The 19,526-nt window shown below is 41.7% G+C and overlaps 1 protein-coding gene across 1 annotated transcript in view; it reads left to right on the forward strand.

The window, feature by feature from the left end:
* The window catches only part of rftn1b (raftlin, lipid raft linker 1b), a gene marked incomplete at its 3' end in the record, with an annotated part of 145,723 nt that overhangs the window by 123,942 nt on the left and 2,255 nt on the right, over positions 1-19,526 (forward strand). Inside the window, exon 8 of the mRNA XM_080501281.1 lies at positions 10,825-10,928. Coding sequence (XP_080357407.1) covers positions 10,825-10,928 — 104 coding nt within the window. The remainder of the gene's footprint in view (positions 1-10,824; positions 10,929-19,526) is intronic.

Below are 19,526 nucleotides of genomic sequence, written 5' to 3' on the forward strand. Positions count from 1 at the left end.
CTGTATTTTACTGAGTGTTTGTCCAGCAGAGGATCCATGTTGGAAACCAGTGATATGTGTGATTATTCACGCTCTGCGTACATGTTTGTGTCCTCCCCATGTGTGTGTGTGTGTGTGGCGGCCACACGCTGTTCAGCGAGCAGCCGGATCGTTAATGTGAAGCGCCTCGTCCATGATATCTCTGTTCGGTGTGGCTGAGGAGGTGAGAGAGGAGCTGACCTACATAGACGGAGAGTAATTTGCGCCGTCCCGGAGTGAGAGATCGCGGCCGTTCTGTCAGACGAGGCGTCGATGGCGCCGATAGCTGCACCTCGGAGGGAATAGCTTTCCGGGGCGGACGGCACAGGTTTCAGAAGAAGCGGTACAGCACACACCAGAGAGGCTCCTCTATCACTGCGAAGGTACTGATCTTCAGTACGGACACATGGGACTTTAACGTACCATCTTTGTTCAACATTGTCGTTGTACGACATTGTATTCAAAGTGTATTTCCTCAAATCCAGCCCTTGGTCCTGAGTTTCAGTGTAAAAGTCCCTCTAGTGACTCGACTGAGAACAGGTTCTGTCCGTCCACGTGGGCACCCATGTTGCCAGATTGGTGTGAAAATCCTGTTCAACTGACCTTTTTTCTTTGTTTATTTAGTGCAGTTGTCTGCTTATTCTTGATTACACATATAATAGTTTTACGCTTTTTGGGTTTGGGGCTGCTTTTTATTGAGGTTTTTGTTTTTTTCTTTTATGTTTGGACTGGAAACACTCAGTCAGATCTGGCAACCCCTGGAAGAAGAGTCCGTGTGCTAATATTCCGGTAGCCGTGCGCTAATGTTTGAAGTCGTTCAACGACACCGATTTGAGCCAGACGGTGAAGAAGGCTCCTGAAGATGATGACTTAAAAAATATTGTGTGTCTGAATACTCAGTATGGTCGTATGTGTCGTTAAAGTTGCTACCAAGCAGCTAAAGCTAGCTCCTGCTAGGAGTAAGGGTAACTCCATGTTATTCTGAATTCATTCAGTACATCAGTACATCAGTACAGCAGAGCTCCCCTACCAGGAGGAGGGGTTATGTCCCTGTGTGACATCATGAAGGGAACATCTCTGAATCGCCCATTTGAGCACATTAGCAATAAGGTGGAGCGAGCAAACGCTGGGCTACGGAGACACGTTACTGTTCAAACACCGTTATGAAGTGAATTTTGCATAATATTGGCTCTTTATTCTAGGAAGGACATTTAAAATGAGTCAGCGTGGTTTAAAGAGTCCTTGTAAGGGAGAAAAACATTTTTGTGTGAGCTCACTAATGTAAGAACAGGAGACACACGGAGGGAAACTGTGAGGGAACAGCGAGAAGCAACCTTTTGTTTTCCTCCTCGTCTTTTTATCAGGTAACGTGGCTCAGATTCGACTCCGAAGTAGGTTAATGCCTCACAGAAGCCAGAGATTGAAATCACCCCGGGAGCTTTGTTGCTGTTGCAGTAATCCAGTTTCAAGGTGGAGAAAAAAAGGTCCTGGGGTGAATGGAGAAGGGCTCTGAATAGACGGATTGATAATAGGATCAAACATACATGGGACTTATTACAGCAGACTAAATGGCAAATATCAGACTTTTCTAATGATTGTCAAAATGTATGAGGCATCTTTAGTGATAATTGACCTTAATGTTGTCAAAGATCACCAGTAAAAGACCCTCAGGTGAGATTATCTCAAATTAACATTTGGAGGAATAAGAATTAACGTTATAAACATGACTTTTTCAGGTGATTTCGATAAGATGTAAAATATTACATATGGATTATGGACCAATAACATAATGAGGTAGTAAAAAGAAAAAAATACACATACATGCATACGTTTAATTTGCTTTAAGCAATCTGTACCAAAACTGCCAAAAACTACCCTTTTATTATAACACATCCAGAATTATTCATGGTTCATTTCATTATTAGCTGTTGATATTATATTTTCAATTAAAACAATTTTAATATTACAGGAGCAATAGAATAACTTCTAAACTTATTATTGGCAAAATGACTCAATTCTTATATTGCAATATATTGCAATAAGGGGAAGTTCTCACATATTTATGCTCATTACATTTAAAATGTCATATTTTTGGACATTATTACAAAACAGCTGGATTGAGACCTGCTGAATCGCATCCTGATGTAAATTCACTCCAAATTTCAGTTTGCATGTGATTTACAAGGAACAACAGTGCGAGACGTCACACATTTTAATTATAGCTGATTCATCATTCGTACATGTGTGAAGGACAATATATAGCATCCTTGCTAGTTATTTGTACCCCGATGAAGCTAGCTGAGTCAATATCCGGAGGACAAATTGTCCATATTCACATCCGAGGCCTGAATAACTTCCTGTCAATAAGCTGTCAGACTGATCAGATGGAGAAGTGTGGAAAATATGTTATTTGATTTTTTTTTTTTTTTTTTTTTTTTTAATGCTTTGGGGAAAGGCTGATGACATTTGGATGAGGCGGTTGCAGTGGAAGCTTAATCTTCCGTTGCCGTGACAACGCCTCAGGTTGAGGGAGCCTATCAGGAGCAGCGTCCCCCATGCCCCTTTTTTTTTAAGGTATTTGCTTCATCATTACCGGACTCTGTCTGCAAACCTGTTGACCTCCACGGTCTGCTAAAATGAAAATTAAAAAAAAAAAGAGAGAAAGAAAAAATGCAGCTCTGTTCAGAGGCGGCAGGAAAGCAGAATTCTGGTTTGTTATGTTGCGTCTTGCAGAGCCGGTCGTGGGGGTTGAAAGAAAAACAGTTTGTGTTGACTCACCGAGCGCACCTTCAACTTCAAGTTGACCCTCAACAACCCCCCCCAGACCCCCCCCCCCCATCTGGAGAGACAAGCTTTTCTCCCACAAACACTTGATATTATTTGTCAAACATTGAGAGACAAACTTGAAAATGAAATTGAACTCATGTGAAAGAGCCAGCAAAGTGACCTGCGATCAACTGAGGTTGAAAATCCAGGCTCGTGCAGCTCGGTGCAGTTTATGTAGCATAACGTTGTAACTTGTACTGGAAACTAATTAATTTGTCATTATTTTGTTTACACACGCTCACACATAAACGCAGACTCACAACATTCCAAGTGAAAATTCTTGTCCGTTGAGACGGAAAATGCAGGAATGCTGAAAACGATGTCGTTGGCGTGCAAAAACCAAATTATTCTAAAGTCTGAGAGACACTTTCACCTTTATCAGCTTTATATTCCTCAACAAAAAACAACAATCAACCAAAATGTAAATAAAATACAAAAAAACAAGAAACACTAAATCTAAAACTTTAAATCTACCATGTGTTTTAGAATTTTTTTGTAAATTTTTAACTTTAGTCCAAAATTTTGAATATTTTTTTCTCTTTTTAGTGTATAGTTATTGAGTTGTTTTCTCTTTTTGCACATTTATTTACCAGTCATTACTTTGACTGGTAGAATTTCTATATTTAAATTTATACATAATCTACAGAATAGTTTAATCTACTATGTCAAGACATTTTAAAGGTTTTAACTGTCTTAATAATGGGTTTGTTGTATATGTATATAAAATTATATATTTAACAGGAGAGTCTTTTTTTTTAAACATGTTCAATACATTCTGTTTCAAATCTTGTGAATAATTGTGATTTCAATATTGCCCAAAAAGATCCTAATGTATTTCCATAATCATGCAGCCCTAATTGTATTATTAGTATTAGTATTAGTATTAGTATTAGTATTAGTATTAGTATTAGTATTAGTATTAGTATTATTATGATGATGATGATGATGATGATGATGATGATGATGAAAAGCACATTGGTTTCAGTGGCAGTAGTTCTAAAGTGCTCTGTGAATAAAGTTGAGTTGTTTTTATGCATCAAGTCTCATGCATTTGAGCTTAACGTACAGTTGAATGACAAAGATAAAAGGAAAAGTGGAGGGGTGGGGGGGTGGAGGGGGGGTGGAGGGGGGGTGGACTGCAGTTTGAAGGTGCTCTGACCAGCACCTCCATCTCCCTGCTCCTCGCCGGCCTCTTCAGATAAGATCCTCTGAGAGATAGATGGTGATGACTTTGTGTTGCAGCTTTACGGTGCTGCCGCAGCATCAGTCAGGGCGACGGGGGATTCTGGCTCCGGGGACGGTGATTAACTCTCACATACTCCAAACAACAGCCGGCCATTACAGAAAAATTATTTCTCAATTTACTTTCCGGGCAGTGCTTTGAAGACACAGCTTCTTCTTCTTCTTTCTTTTTTTTTTTTTCTTTGTCTGGGACTGCGTCCAACGTAAACCACCGGAAAAATGTAGATGCGCCGCTCACTGAAGGAAGTGAAGGAGTAAAGCCTGTATAAATAATGTCTGCAACTCTGTCTTCTGCGCAAACAATTACTTTGGTTTTTTTCAACCGGGCGAGAACCTGATGGTGCTTTAGGTTTCCCCGCGCTCTGCTCTGTCTCTCGCCTCGCTCAATAAGGGAAATGTGGAGTCGAGCGATGAAGTGGGTTTTAAGTGGGGTTTTTTTTATAGTTGAAGTTGTCGAGCGCCGCATAACGATCAGCCTCTCAGGAACCGTCTCCGTCTTTTGTGCAACGACACCCAACAGCAGGAGGACTTCGCGGCGGTCCTGCTTGTCCTCGCTGGGGGAAATTGCCGAACCAGAAAAGTTTTTTTTTTTTTAAGTCTTAAGACCAAATTGTTGGCTAAACACATGGAGAACATTCCGGAAACATCGTCCGTCTTCTGCACCCACTTTATTGTTTGAGATCGAGGGAATAGCCGTCGTAGCTTTGTTTTAGCGTTGCCAAGGTTACCGAAGATAAATACCCGATTACACTCGCCAACTGTAACAAAATTACGTCAAGTCACTTTTCATTTTCTCCGTCAGTTTGTCACCGTTTCCACGACAACGTTTCATGTGTGAACACCTAATCCGTTAAAAAAACAAAATGCAGCAGCCGACACACTGATAACGAAGTCGTTAGTCTGCCACCGGAGGGCGCTGTGTCTTGTTTTTGTATTTAAACCACACAGACGTGTGAAGAGAACAAGACGCTTTAAACGTAATTTAAATCAAATGGAGGGAACCCAACATTGGTATGGACCGATGGGGAATCGGATGCTACCGGGGGAGAATCTCGACTCTAAAACTGACAAGAAGAAAGTTTTACGGCGCCTTATTAGCTTGCGTATGGCGGTATTGCTAATTTCACACACAGTGGCGCGTCTTTCGTGTTGTAGTGAAGTTAGTTCACCGTGAAATGAGTCTTTCTATGGCAAGCAAAGAGTCTCACAAAGTAGTGATGCAATCATCTCAACTTACGCTGGGCTAGCAGTTAGCTTGAGAATGTTAGCGGTTCTTTAAAGAAACAAATGTGTGAGTTGATAATGACAAAATGCAGCTAAAAAAAAGTGCATTCACCAAATTTTATTAAAGGCTGCAAAAATTCTTTCTTTTTTTCAAAATCCATCTCCATGGAAACGGGGGAAACGCAACTTTTGCATGTGCACCGAAGTAAATACGTCTGCACATGCTCAGTAGACACATTTATTGTTCAAAGCGTATTGTTCTCTCCGCGCATGTGTGTGTGTGTGTGTGTGTGTGTGTGTGTGTGTGTGTGTGTGTGTGTGTGTGTGTGTGTGTGTGTGTGTGTGTGTGTGTGTGTGTGTGTGGTTTCATTACCAAACCAAATGACAGCGCCCACTAGTGGCCCAACATGAAAACCACATCGTTTTCAAAATGTTAGCAAAACAAAAGTGATTGTCGCTTCAAACATCGCGTAAACAGGCGCTCATGCTAATCAGAGTGATGACGTATAAACGTTACTGTTGATGTTAAGCAACTTATGTTGAGGATTGAAGAGGCGACGCTCCTCCGGTAAACAGGAGTTTAGTGAAATGATAACTAACAGCAGCCGCCCCCCCGGCTCGTCTCATGGTCTCGAAACCTCGTCAGGTGGAAATGGAGTTAACGTGTCCCTTTATTGGCTGAGAGTGCGCCGCAGGTCGCGCTGCGGCGCGGCTAACGAGAGACGCGGCGGCGAGCAGCGGGAGCGATAATCCTGAATTAACCGGAGAGTTGAGTTACGATAACGGGCGAAAGAGAAATGAAAGAGACGACTGCACGGCTTCCTGATAATTGGAAAATTGATGAGGGCAGAAATCAAGAGGAGATACGAGGGCTGATGTCGCATTTCATTAGCTTCTAACGAAACACTCGTGGCACACACACATGGCAGAAACACACACACACACACACACACACACACACACACACACACACACACACACACACACACACACACACTCTATTCGGTTCAGGATTGTGAACTTGATAAATTAACTCAGACTTCACCTCCACCTTGAGGGAACCATGTGACCCGCCCACTAACAACAGAACTTAAAGCAAAAAAAAAAAAAAAAAAAGCTGTTGTCTTTGTGAAACTGAAGCTTCCCTGAACCCCAGTTCATATCTTCACCTTCTATCAGGTGACCTTCGTCGTTTAAGTCTTCTGAAACTGCATCTCTCAGAACAGACTTGGTTTTGCTCAGAGGCCCCCATGTTTCCCCGCTGGGCCCTCTAGTGGCCGGAACAGGAACAGCAGGAGGGGTTGGTGGGGATTGTGACGATCGATTCTGAGCTTTACCGTTCAGAATCAGAACTGAGCATCCACCCGCTCTTTGTTCTGTCTTGATCACCGTCGTAAGGCGACAGCGCTCCTGGAGGGAGCCGCCGTTGGCCCAGCTAGCCGCGCTCGCCGTCTTTGTAACGTCGCGGAGGAAACCACCATCCAGCTCTTTATTCCCGACGGCGCCACCTTGTGCTCCTATAGAGGGCTATCTTTTGTTGCCTTGGGAGTGAGTGGATATTGGAATGTTGTTTTCATTTCCGCGTGAGGATTAGCGGCGACACGAGGCACTTGTTACATATTTTCATTAAAAGTAAATTCAGAAGTTTTTGGTCGGTGGAGAATCTCAAGGTGGAGAAATCCCATCTGGAGGCTGTTTAACTCAAAACTTCTACCCCTTTTATTGACTTTTATCCCCGTGTTGTCTCACAACAACAACAATCTTGCTTTTCATTAATCTGCTCTCGACTCTGAAGTCGGTTTGCAAATTGGGGCTTTGTGATTTCCCAGCTGCTTTGAACGCACCGTCAGCGTCCAGCTGTCAGTGGGAATAACGCGGTGGTTTTCTAACTTCCACAATAAAAACCCACGTTTTAACTTTAGTTTTTAGGGTCTTGCCGCCTTGCCGGTAATCTGATTACTTTAATAAGAACCTTTTCATTGAGGAAACAGCAGTTTAAAAAACTAAAACTGGATATGAAGTCGGGATATGTTTCAAAACTGGAGCTGAGAAATAACCAGCAGATTGTGGTCGTCTTTGAGTTTCTAGCCTGGAAATCATGTTGCTTTCTCTCAGGTCCATTTACACAACCGCATTTCAAGTTACTCAGTGTTTTTACCTTTTAGTTTCTGAAAAGTTTCACATTTTGAAAATGATGTCCATTTACACAGAAATGGCAGAAGCACCCAAAACGATGTGACCACTAAGTTGTGTTTTGACTCCATGGGCCATTTAAATAGTTGCCTTTTCCTCCGTTTCCATGGAAACAGAGACCTAGCATTTTCAAAAAGTTACGTTTTCCTCTGTTTCCATGGAGACAGAGTGGGAGCACTTTCAAAAAGTTGCGTTTTCCTCCGTTTCCATGGAGACTGTGTCGAAGCATTTTCAAAAAGTAGTTTTTCTCCGTTTCCATGGAGACGGTGTCTAAGTGTTTTTAAAAAGCTGCATTTTCCTCCATTTCTGCGGAAACGGTGTTGAAGCGTTTTTCCAAAAGTTGCATTTTCCTCCGTTTCCATGGAGACGGAGTCGGCGGGTTATTGTTTTCAGTGGCTTCTGAACACGGCAGTTGTGTAAAGTTTTGCGTCATCAGTTGATGACGTCGTCGTGGAAACGGGAACACAGTTTTACACCTTGATGAATCACCTTGAGTAGCCTCCTGCAGTCTCGCTGACGGAGGCTGACGGAGGCTGACGGAGGCGGACAGAGGCTGATGGAGGCTGACGGAGGCAGGTGTTCTGCCAAGTCTCCCCGTCGTCACGGCTTTAATCAGAGCAGATTCTCACACTCGGCGGCGGTGTGACGGCTGACGTAGCGCGTGAAGGTGTGACAGTGGCGTTATGAAGAGACTGTGAAGTTGTGCGGTGCAGCTCAGCGTGTGATCGCCGCCCTCTTGACTCATATGTGTACTGCCACGCCGAGGGGAACGCCCCGGGAGGCAGGAAACGAAACGTAACGCTGTGACTCAGACTCTGCTTCACACTAGATTTCCATCGGCACAGCTTGTGATAAACTGATTTATTCACTTGGTCAATTCAAACTCAATAATTAACATCAGATACGTGTTGTTGAAGGTTGTTTTTTTTTAAGCTTCAAGTTTGAATTGGGGATCAACTTTTGATGTTTCGCTGCAGGTGTTTGAAATCTGACGCACGTTGTGGTTTTTAGTTTTCAACTGAACACAGTGAGACGGAAAACCACAAAGACTTCCTGTAAGAGCAACGTGTGTGTGTGTGTGTGTGTGTGTGTGTGTGTGTGTGTGTGTGTGTGTGTGTGTGTGTGTGTGTGTGTGTGTGTGTGTGTGTGTGTGTGTGTGTGTGTGTGTGTGTGTGTGTGTGTTTAGCCCATTATAAAAAAAACAACCTTCTATTACGTTTATTGAGTCCGTTCACAGGACATCTTTTTGAAAACACGACACAAGCGTCTACATGTGGAAACAGAGGGAAACACAACTTTTTGAAAATGCTGCTACTGGTTATGTAAAACACAACCGTCATAAATAGGTCTTGCACATATGTGTCAGTAAACAGACAGTAATCAGGAACGTTTTCCTCCGTGGGGTCGTGACTCCCACTCCATATTCTCCTGGGACTTTTATTTTGACATGAATGTCTGTGTCTGTCTGTTTAGAGCGTTTAGGTCGCCTGCCATTTATTAATTTGTTCGTTCACTTGTTTTTTTTATTATTTTCTGTTGTTTGTATTATTTTTACAAAAACAAACAACAGCTCCCTCTAGTGGCCCAACGTGCAAGCTACATCCATTTCAGTGTTTTTTTAGGGTTTTTTTTGCTGTTTCTATTTAAAACGTTTCCGTGTAATCACAGAACTTTCCTGGGGAAAAAGCGGAAATTATACTTTTTTTTTCTTTAAACATTTTTATATAAACCGCTCTCAATCTGTCAGTTTGTATTTATATATTTATTTATTAGATTTTTTTTATTCATAAAAAACAGCCATTAAATGCGTATTTGCAGTTAGTTAATGTACCTCTCTAGTATTTCTAGTTTGTTTTGTGTTTTTAATTTTCTGATTACTTTTTTTTTAACTTTTATCTTTTTTTACCCGATCTTTCTTTTTTTCACATTTATGAGGTAAAAATTCTGAGTGACGAACAAAATAGCGAAAACGATCAACCACTGTGAATCAGTAGGAAGAATTACATATTGCTATTTATTTATCACTATTCATATTATTTCTATATATATTTTAATTATTTTCCCAGTATTACATGGGGTAAAGAAAGTGAAACGATGAGTGTTTTTGCGTCCTCCTGTTCAACAGTATAAACAACTTTAAACTCTTCACCGCCAAGTGAGCGTCTTCGCTCAAGGACTCGTGGTGAATAGAGACGATTCCCCCGCCGAGGACTTCGTCTTCTTTCTCTCCCGTGTTTACCGCTCTTTGTGTTTGGAATTCTATAAACCGTGAGTTGAACGACGCAGCTCCGTCGTGCTCGGCGGTGGGAATCTGGCCGACAAACCTCCCGTCAGCTGGAGCTTCGGCCGGCGGAGTTTAAACACTCCCAACATTTATCATTTATTCTGGCTTCTAACAAATTAGCTGAAGTTACATGGACCAGAAAGTAATCCCATTAAATCTGCCCGACATAAACACTACAATCTGGTCGTATTTGAAACCGGAACAACCAGTTGAAGGGATGAAAACCGTGTTCTGGGACACGTGAAACATTTTGTGTAGAAAGTGAAATTTCAGCTAAGTGCTAAAGTTCTAAGATGTGGAATCTGAGAATTCTAAAGGTTTTTATATTTCATGAAAGAAAGAGAAAGTTGTGCAGTGTTGAGTTCTAGACTCTCGAGGAAAAAAACGTCTGAAATATTGTGAAAATTCACAGAATTTCTGTGGAAATTTCTCACAATTGACTTGTGAGTTCCAGAACGCTTGAGAAATTATTATTATTATTATTATTATTGTTATTGTTATTAGTGTTGTTATTATCATTATTATTATTATTTTTACTACTACTATTATGATTATTATTATTGTTATTAAAAATATATCAGTCAAGCGCAATACCAAAAATAAATTAAACTACATTTTATTTTAATTCAATAGAAGAAATTATTAAAATTAAAAAACAAACCATGTCAAGCCTTTCCGTTTACACAGGTGGTAAATCAAAACGACTCAAATCTAATTTCCAGTCAATGTATGAACAAAAATTAAAATGAATAAATTCCTATAATCTCTTATTTTGTTCTATCTGAGAGTTTGACCATTTAAAAAAAAAAAAAGTTTGAAAAGTTGAAAATGTGCAGGATATATTTTTAAATGCTGACGCTTCTAGAAATGGATAGTTGTATAATTTGTCAAAGTCCCGGAATGTAAAAACTGTAGAATGGATGAGAATTACCGTCATTTGTAAAAACACCAGGAGGAAAGCGACAGACGGACTGTGAGCCGGTTTGTGTTTCCGCCTGATTGCACATTTTAAAAGTTCCTCCTGTTTCCCCCGGCAGGGTTTGCAGGTGAAGGCTGATTACATTCCTCTGCTCCAGTCGCTGGCCACCTACGGATGGAGACTCACTTGTGTGCTGCCGACTCCCGTAATCAAGACCAACAGGTAATCACCTGCATCACACCTATCAGGGGCACTGATGACCTCCAGTGACCCCTGCTGGCAGCCGGGGGGAACTGCAGGAACACAAACCACAGGCGTTTGTGTCTCAACGATTTGATTTCTGTTGTTGTTTTTAAAGCCATTTAGTTTCTCTTGTCATATTGAAGTGGAGGTGAATATTGATTTAGAGCATCTTCCTCCTCTAATATCAGATTATAGAGCAACTTCCTCCTCTAACGTCAGATTATAGAGCATCTTCCTCCTCTAACGTCAGATTATAGAGCATCTTCCTCCTCTAACATCAGACTATAGAGCATATTCCTCCTCTAACATCAGATTATAGAGCATCTTCCTCCTCTAACATCAGATTATAGAGCATCTCCCTCCTCTAACACCAGATTATAGAGCATCTTCCTCCTCTAGCATCAGATTATAGAGCATCTCCCTCCTCTAACGTCACATTATAGACATCTTCCTCCTCCCAACATCAGATTATAGAGCATCTTCCTCCCCTAACACCAGATTATAGAGCATCTCCCTCCTCTAACACCAGATTATAGAGCATCGTCCTCCTCTAACGTCACATTATAGAGCATCTTCCTCCTCCTAACATCAGATTATAGAGCATCTTCCTCCTCTAACATCAGATTATAGAGCATCTTCCTCCTCTAACGTCACATTATAGAGCATCTTCCTCCTCCTAGCATCAGATTATAGAGCATCTTCCTCCTCTAACATCATATTATAGAGCATCTTCCTCCTCTAACGTCACATTATAGAGCATCTTCCTCCTCCTAACATCAGATTATAGAGCATCTTCCTCCTCAAACATCAGATTATAGAGCATCTTCCTCCTCTAACATCAGATTATAGAGCATCTTCCTCCTCTAACACCAGATTATAGGGCATCTTCCTCCTCTAACATCAGATTATAGAGCATCTTCCTCCTCTAACGTCACATTATAGAGCATCTTCCTCCTCCTAACATCAGATTATAGAGCATCTTCCTCCTCTAACATCATATTATAGAGCATCTTCCTCCTCTAACGTCACATTATAGAGCATCTTCCTCCTCCTAACATCAGATTATAGAGCATCTTCCTCCTCTAACATCAGATTATAGAGCATCTTCCTCCTCTAACATCAGATTATAGAGCATCTTCCTCCTCTAACATCAGATTATAGAGCATCTTCCTCCTCTAACACCAGATTATAGGGCATCTTCCTCCCACTAGCTAATTAACTTCATCTGTACCTGAGAGTAAATCACTCCCAAACTTTACTAACATCTTTATCTAAAGTGTCAAAGTTACTTTACAATAAACCAACATGTGTTTTTGTGGCTGGTAAAGTAACTACGCGAATTTTACCTGTAATCAGTTACTAGATTCAGTGACTTGCATTAAGCAGTAAAACTAAACGAGGCCAGAACCATCGTACCGTTGTGCTCCAACTCTTCCTCACGTCCTTCTTTTATATCCGCCCAGTCCGTCGTCCCTGTTAATATAACATCAATAAAGCAACGACATATAAATAATTCCGAAGCTTGAAGCTCAAATTACTGGAATATCAGTCGAGGGAAGCACGGGAATTTAAAAAGTGTCTGTTTATCATGCAGACTTGCTCGTCCAGAGTGGCGTGTTCCTCTGTACCTTTTATTAATGGATATTACTGGAGCATTAACATGCAGGCGGCTCTGTAGTCCTGCAGGTGAAGCTGATGTGATTGTTAAACTTGTTTGAACAGTTCTTCACCCAGCGAATGTTAGAGAGAGAGAGAGAGAGAGAGAGAGCAGTAGGTCCCCGCTGACATAATTAACTTGTTGGAGAGAAACTATTCAAACATGCTGAAAGACGAATCCTGGTCTTTGTATCTAAACATACTCGTAGTCTGATGCTGCAGTATTCTTTAAAAAAAAGAAAAAAACTAAAAATGGAACACGGAGGTAAAATACAATCTGCACAGCGTTCAAATAAACACGGTGAAAATCGACCTAAATCTGAAGCAGCCTGCCGAAGCTCCGAGACTCGCCGGGAAAATCTCTTCACAGAAACGTCAACGGTTCTCCGGCTAAGCCTGCTGACTCATCGCTGCCGCCGGCTGCTATTTACATCCGCTTACAGGTCCAAGACCTCCGGCGGAAACGCAGTCTGGTCCTCCAAACGCCGCTCGCAGATTAGAACTGTGGCGGAGCCGCGTCAGGATTCCTCAGTTCTAACAAGTACTTCACATGTGACGTCGGTGACAAATGGCCGGTCGAGTTCAAGTAGAGCTACACTCGGTAGAGCGCAGACCTGCGCCAGCGTCACATTTGTCTCCATGGAAACCAACGGATTACAAGGTTTCATGGTTTGTCTTAGACACTGATGTACACGTATTTTACAATTTCCCCTGGACCTTTGACCCCCGACCACCGACCAGGAGGATGACGTCACCGCATCCCGTGACACGTCAGAGAGTAGGCTTGAAAAACGGAAGCGTTTTTGGCGTTGGTTAGACATTAATCGCATTAAAACCGACCCCGTTGTGACACAAAATAAGCTTTTATGACCTTTTCATGACCGTGACCTTGACCTTTGACCCAATCGCTGTCGAACCATTAGTCCTTGGATGATGACACGTCATCCCTGAAAGGTTCAAGTAACTTCGGGTCAATAGTTTTTGCAAAATAAATAAATAAATAAATAAAATAGAATATATAAATAAATAGATAAATGTTGAATAAATTAATCAATTAAATAATAATGCGTTTTTCCGTCTCCGTCAAGAAACAAAATTTCTGATAAAGAGCCTAAAACTGTCGCTCCTGTTACATTAAACTGTTTTCACATAAGATTACTTAACGTTGTCACTCGGTTCTGAAGCTTTACAAAAAAAAAAAAAAAAAAGCATGATTTTTCCCTCATAAGTTGCGAGTGAGGAGACATCCAGCCTTCGCTCTGGTTTTCTGATGGCATAAATCACGTAATGACGGCGGCGCTGACAAAGAGGTCGACCCCCGGTGGAACGTTAAGCCCCTCTGTGTTTCTCTGTCTGGTATCCATCTTGATTAGCTGAAACAAACCCGGGCAAAGCATGACTCGGCCGTTTGGTGAAAGGGCTCTAATGAAAGATGACGCGCCGACAAGGACGTCTCGAGAGGAGATAAAAGATGCTTGCTGTCAATTGAGCTGTTGCCATAGCAACTGAAGATGTTTTTTCGATCAGAAGGAGAAGCCTGTACAGTGTCTGTGATCGTGCGGTACGATTATATCGCCTTTTCGTTTCTGGCAGCGAACCTGCAGCGTCAGATGAATCGTATTGGTGCGTAATGGACTGAAGCGCCTCTTTTGTTCTTAGGAAACTGCATCTGGATCTTCCACAGGTCGGCCTTTGTAAACTCCCTCCAGAGCAAACGTCTTTACAAACAGATACCATCCATCAGTCAGCTTTGCTGAATTAGCGCCATTTTTAGTAATTTTTCATCCCTTTAAACAAGTATTTTTAAAGAAACGAACAAATCTAGCAGCTTTTTCTGGTGACTCAGTCAAAGGTAAAGCCAATGGCTATGCTAGTAGCTCACACTGAGTGACCTTACAGTCAAAACAAAAGTTCTTTTCCTTCACTTTTTGGCTTTGAAATGATGTCATACCTCCCTCCTGAAACATCCATCACATTTACATACATACAGATTGCTCAATATGTAAAGTTGGTAATAACCTTCCAGCTAAAGCTAATCGCTTCTTTCATGACTCAGCAACTTTGACTTTAAAGGAGCCATCACCTGCATTCTCAAGTATCCCAGTCTCCTTCTGACCCTTTGCCATACCGTGACTTCCCTTCACAGATGTTAGATAGATAGATAGATAGATAGATAGATAGATAGATAGATAGATAGATAGATAGATAGATAGATAGATAGATAGATAGATAGATAGATAGATAACTTTATTCATCCCCGAAGGGAAATTGTTTTGTTGCAGCATTCTGGTACCTAGGAATGTTATAAAATACAATAGAATAGAATATAAAAGTAGGGAATAAAAATATACAAATATACAAATATAAAAATATCTGGGTAGGACATACATTTTGTAAAACACAGAACTGAACATGGGCACTTAGAAATAAGCATGAGTAATTATAATGAGGCTCTGACGGAGGTAGACGAGTTAAAAAGTCTTATTGCCGTGGGGAGGAACGACTTCCTTCGAGCAGCGGGGTTGAATCAGTCTATTGCTGAAGCTGCTCTTCAGCTTGTCCAGTGTTTTGTGGAGGGGCTGGGAGGGATTGTCCATGATTGCTAGCAGTTTTGCCAGCATCCTGTCCTCCACCACCTCCTCCAGGCGCAGGAACTGACAATCGTGGCGATAGCATAGCGATAGTATAATGATAGCATAACAATAGCATAATGATAGCATAGAGATAGCATAGCAATAGCATAATGATAGCATAGCGATAGCATAATGATGGCATAGTGATAGCATACAGATAGCATAGTGACCACATAGCGATAGCATAATGATAGCATAGCAATAGCATAATGATAGCATAGTGATAGCATACAGATAGCATAGCGACAGCATAGCGATAGCATAATGATAGCATAGCATAGAGATAGCATAGAGATAGCATAGCAATCCTTTGCTCACACAAAGAATAAAAATAGAACTTGATCGTGGAGCCGTCCACAAACATCCACGCCTGCAGAGCGGACATTTAAAGTGAAATACAGCGGTCACGCAGGGTTGATGAACGTGTTCGCCTGGTATTTTCTCAAATTACTGAAACATTCAGGCGTAGAATCTACAGCACAGACGTGACGGGCGGCTGGCAGAGTCGCAGCCACATTGTTGTTGGCAAATTATTTTCTGGCGTTAAACAAAGAGACCAAACAAAAAAAACAAACTCAAGACACTTTCAAACTAAAGTTTCAACTGAGACCCAACACCAGTGTACATGTTTTAACAAGGAAAATGGCGATGGCTCCTTTAAGTCCCTCCCAGACGAGCTGGAAAACGTACTCTGCTGCCCCCCTGTGGTCTCAGCAGGGTAAAAGAAGACGTGGATAGACACAAATGTGCGGAAGAAGAGTGAAATACACAAATGAAAGTTCTCTTCCTGCGAACCTGGAGGATCATTTTGCCACTAATGACTCACTGCGGGGTTGAAAATACGTGAAGTTATTAATAGAGTGTGACGCACGGCGGCGGCGGTGATGAAGTGTGCGTTCACACAGCTCTTCCATCAGCGCACTGACCGACTGTTTGCCCTGCCCCTCCTCAGCCACTCGTGTTTGCTGCTCTTTCATGAGCTGATTAATTACCTCCCTGTTTTCATCCGTTGTTTTCTTCTTCTTCTTCTTCTCTTTCAAAATGCCACAACACAACAGCACAACATGGCTAATTAATCAGACTCGGCCTAGATACAGTAGGAGACGGCGCTCGTTCCTCTCGCTGCCTCACAAGCACCCGGCACAGTCAAATAATGCTTGATGACGTGTTTCGGATTAGCGATGGTCGTTACACTTGTTTTTGTCATGTTCACTTCTTCCCTTTTTTCCATTTTTCTTTTTTTTTTCCTTCCGAGGGTTTTCTCTTCATCTGGAGGGGGTCGCTGAGTGTCATGGGCTGAACGCTAACGGCTGCTCAGAGGCTTCGCCACACAACATTAGTTCATGTAGCCGCATTCACGTTCGCCGCATTCAATTAATGCGGATTGTAATTACATCTTAGAGCCATTAACTACAGTAAATGTGGATTTCTCTGCATTAGCTGTGCAACAATAAACAAGCGGGATAAAAAGAGATCACAGACAAATTTGTTCATTACAGCAGGTAAATAGAGCTCATCACTCCACGTCTTCCTCTCACACGTTATTTACTCGGTATAAAGTACGCACATTCTTTAAGTGTTAGAGGTATAAATGCTTGAGTGGGGTACTAATTGGACTCCTTTACTCGGGTAAATGTAAAGTATTAGTGGTGGAAAAGGTACTCACATTTAAAATCAAGTATAAATACAAATTGAAAAATATACTTTTAAAAAGTACTGGTTGAACTGCGATACTCAACTAAAGAGAAGAAAGAAGTATTAAAAGTACTCAGATTCTTTACTTGAATACAAGAGTGCAAATACTGGTGGACAAAAAATGCAAAGCGTCAAACTCCGCCTCCCTGCCGGAGCGTTGCTGAGTGCTAACCGCTAACCGCTACACCGGCTACCTGTTTGTATTCTCAAGTATTTATACTTCATTACTTCCTACTTATAGTTTATGTTTGGTTGATACTTGGTTAGTTGGTTGGTTGGTTGGTTGGTTGGTTGGTTGGTTGGTTGGTTGCTTGGTTGCTTGGTTGCTTGGTTGGTTGCTTCATTGGGTTGCTTAGTTGGTTGCTTGATTCTCCAGTTTCTTGGTTGGTTACTAGATTGTTGATTGGTAGTGGAGTTTGTTGGTTGGTTCATTGGTTGTTTACTATGTTGGTTGGTTGGTTGCTTTGTTGGGTCGCTTAGTTGATTGCTTGATTCTCTAGTTTCTTGGTTGGTTACCAGATTGTTGGTTGGGTTGCTTTGTTGGTTGTTTGATTGGTTGGTTCGGTTACTTGGTTCAATCGTTTCGTGGTTGGTTGGTTGCTTAGCTGCCTAGTTTATTGGTTGGATACCAGATTGTTGGTTGCTAGGTGGGTTCACAGATTGTTGCTCGGTTCTCCAGTTTCTTGGTGACTTGCTTGGTTAACAAATTGTTGGTTTGGTTGCTTAATTGCTCGCTTGTCTTCACAATTTCACAACTTGTGAACAGATGTTCATAAAAACTGCCGGCAAGCAGATAATCCGACTCGGAAGAAATGATTTAATTTGATTCCAGATCCAGATCATATAATCATCCCTCTGATTTCATGTTGCAGCTGCAGTGTTTCCTGTGTCAGGTTCTCTCCGTGTCGACCGCACCATTTTATTCATCTTTTTTTTTTTCTTCCTCCCCCTCTGAACAGACGATTCCTCCAACAGGTACATTCACACATAAATAGGCACGAGCTTTTCACAGCCTGCTGTACACGGCTTCAAGTTGTAATAGTACCGCTGACACTGACAGCCAAGAGTAGGTTCAGCACAGGCCTGTAATTTTCAAAGCCATCCACTTCTGTGGGGTTTAATGGGCTGAGGCTTTTTGCCGGGGACTCCAGTTAGTTTTCAGCTTTGATTCAGCAGGAAGCCGTCCGCCATTCTTGACAGCCTAGAAAATAGCTTATGGATAAATGGTGGAAGGAAGGAGGTAATGGAAAAAAAAAGAAGGTTGCGGTGGGCTTTGGATGGTTTAGATAGTAAGCCTCCTCCTGGAGGAGTCTCGCGTCCATTTGATGTTGAGAAAAGGGAGATTTGTAGCAGGCTTTTAGGGTCCTGCCGTGATCATAAACCTGCCATCTTGCGTCATGTGCGGAGGGTTTGGGCGCGCCGCCGTAACTTCATCCAACTTGTGCGATTAAAGTGGTGTCGGATGGCGGCGCGGCTCCTTTTAAGCCACGTCCAATAATAGCAAGATGAGGAGTGGAGGGGATAACAGCAACAAACAATAAAGCTGTCACAAATCAGGCTGTCACATGAGATAAGAGGTAAAAACTGAGCAGGCAGCTTTTTAGCGAGAACCCAGCCGAGTGAAGGGAAAGGGGGCCGAGCGTGACGGGAGAGCGAGACAGGAAGCCCACTCACAAACCCATCTGCATTTTCCTGCCACGATTAATCTGTCAGTACTTTTTTTTTCTTCTTCTTCTTCTTCTTCTTCTTCTTCTTCTTCTTCTCAGATTATCCTCCTCAGAACACAGGAGGTGACACGTGCATGGGAGAGAGGATTATGTTTGGGAGGGAGGCAAGAAAAGGAGGAGAAATGCACATTCAGAGCAGCAGAAGATTCTCACATGCACATGTACCGTTTCTTTACACGCAATCTAGTTTAATGTAGAAATCACAGGTGTGTGTGTGTGTGGGGGGGGGCGGGGGGGGGGGGGGGGGCTGGTAGAAGACAGAGGGCTACAAACCTGATCAATTCAATCAGGTTCACGTCACCCGCTTCCTAAATATTTTATTAATTACTTTTTTATTTATTTGTTTCATATTTTTTAGATTGATGCGTATACGAGAGGCGCAAAGGGACCTACGCAGACCAGAACACATTAAACATGTTTGTTTGTATCACCAGTATGTATTTTTCACAACAAATAAGTATTATTACAAACATTGAACCAGATAGATAGATAGATAGATAGATAGATAGATAGATAGATAGATAGATAGATAGATAGATAGATAGATAGATAGATTGATAGATAGATAGATAGATAGATAGATAGATAGATAGATAGATAGATAGATAGATAGATAGATAGATAGATAGATAGATAGATAGATAAAAATATACATAGTCTGCGTAAAATAAACTGTCTCTTAAACAGAATAAATAAAAGATCACAACAAAAATCCATTTATTGTAGAATTTTTTGAAGTTTCCCCATCCTCCACCACTTTTAAGGCTCAGATGAAACTGTTCCGTGAGTTTATGACTGAAGGATTAATTATAAATTAGCCCAGCGTAGCCTGAGGTCGTCCTACAGCGTCACGATACCTTCAACTA

Source organism: Blennius ocellaris, assembly GCF_963422515.1.
Source record: "Blennius ocellaris genome assembly, chromosome: 8".
NCBI lineage: Eukaryota > Metazoa > Chordata > Actinopteri > Blenniiformes > Blenniidae > Blennius > Blennius ocellaris.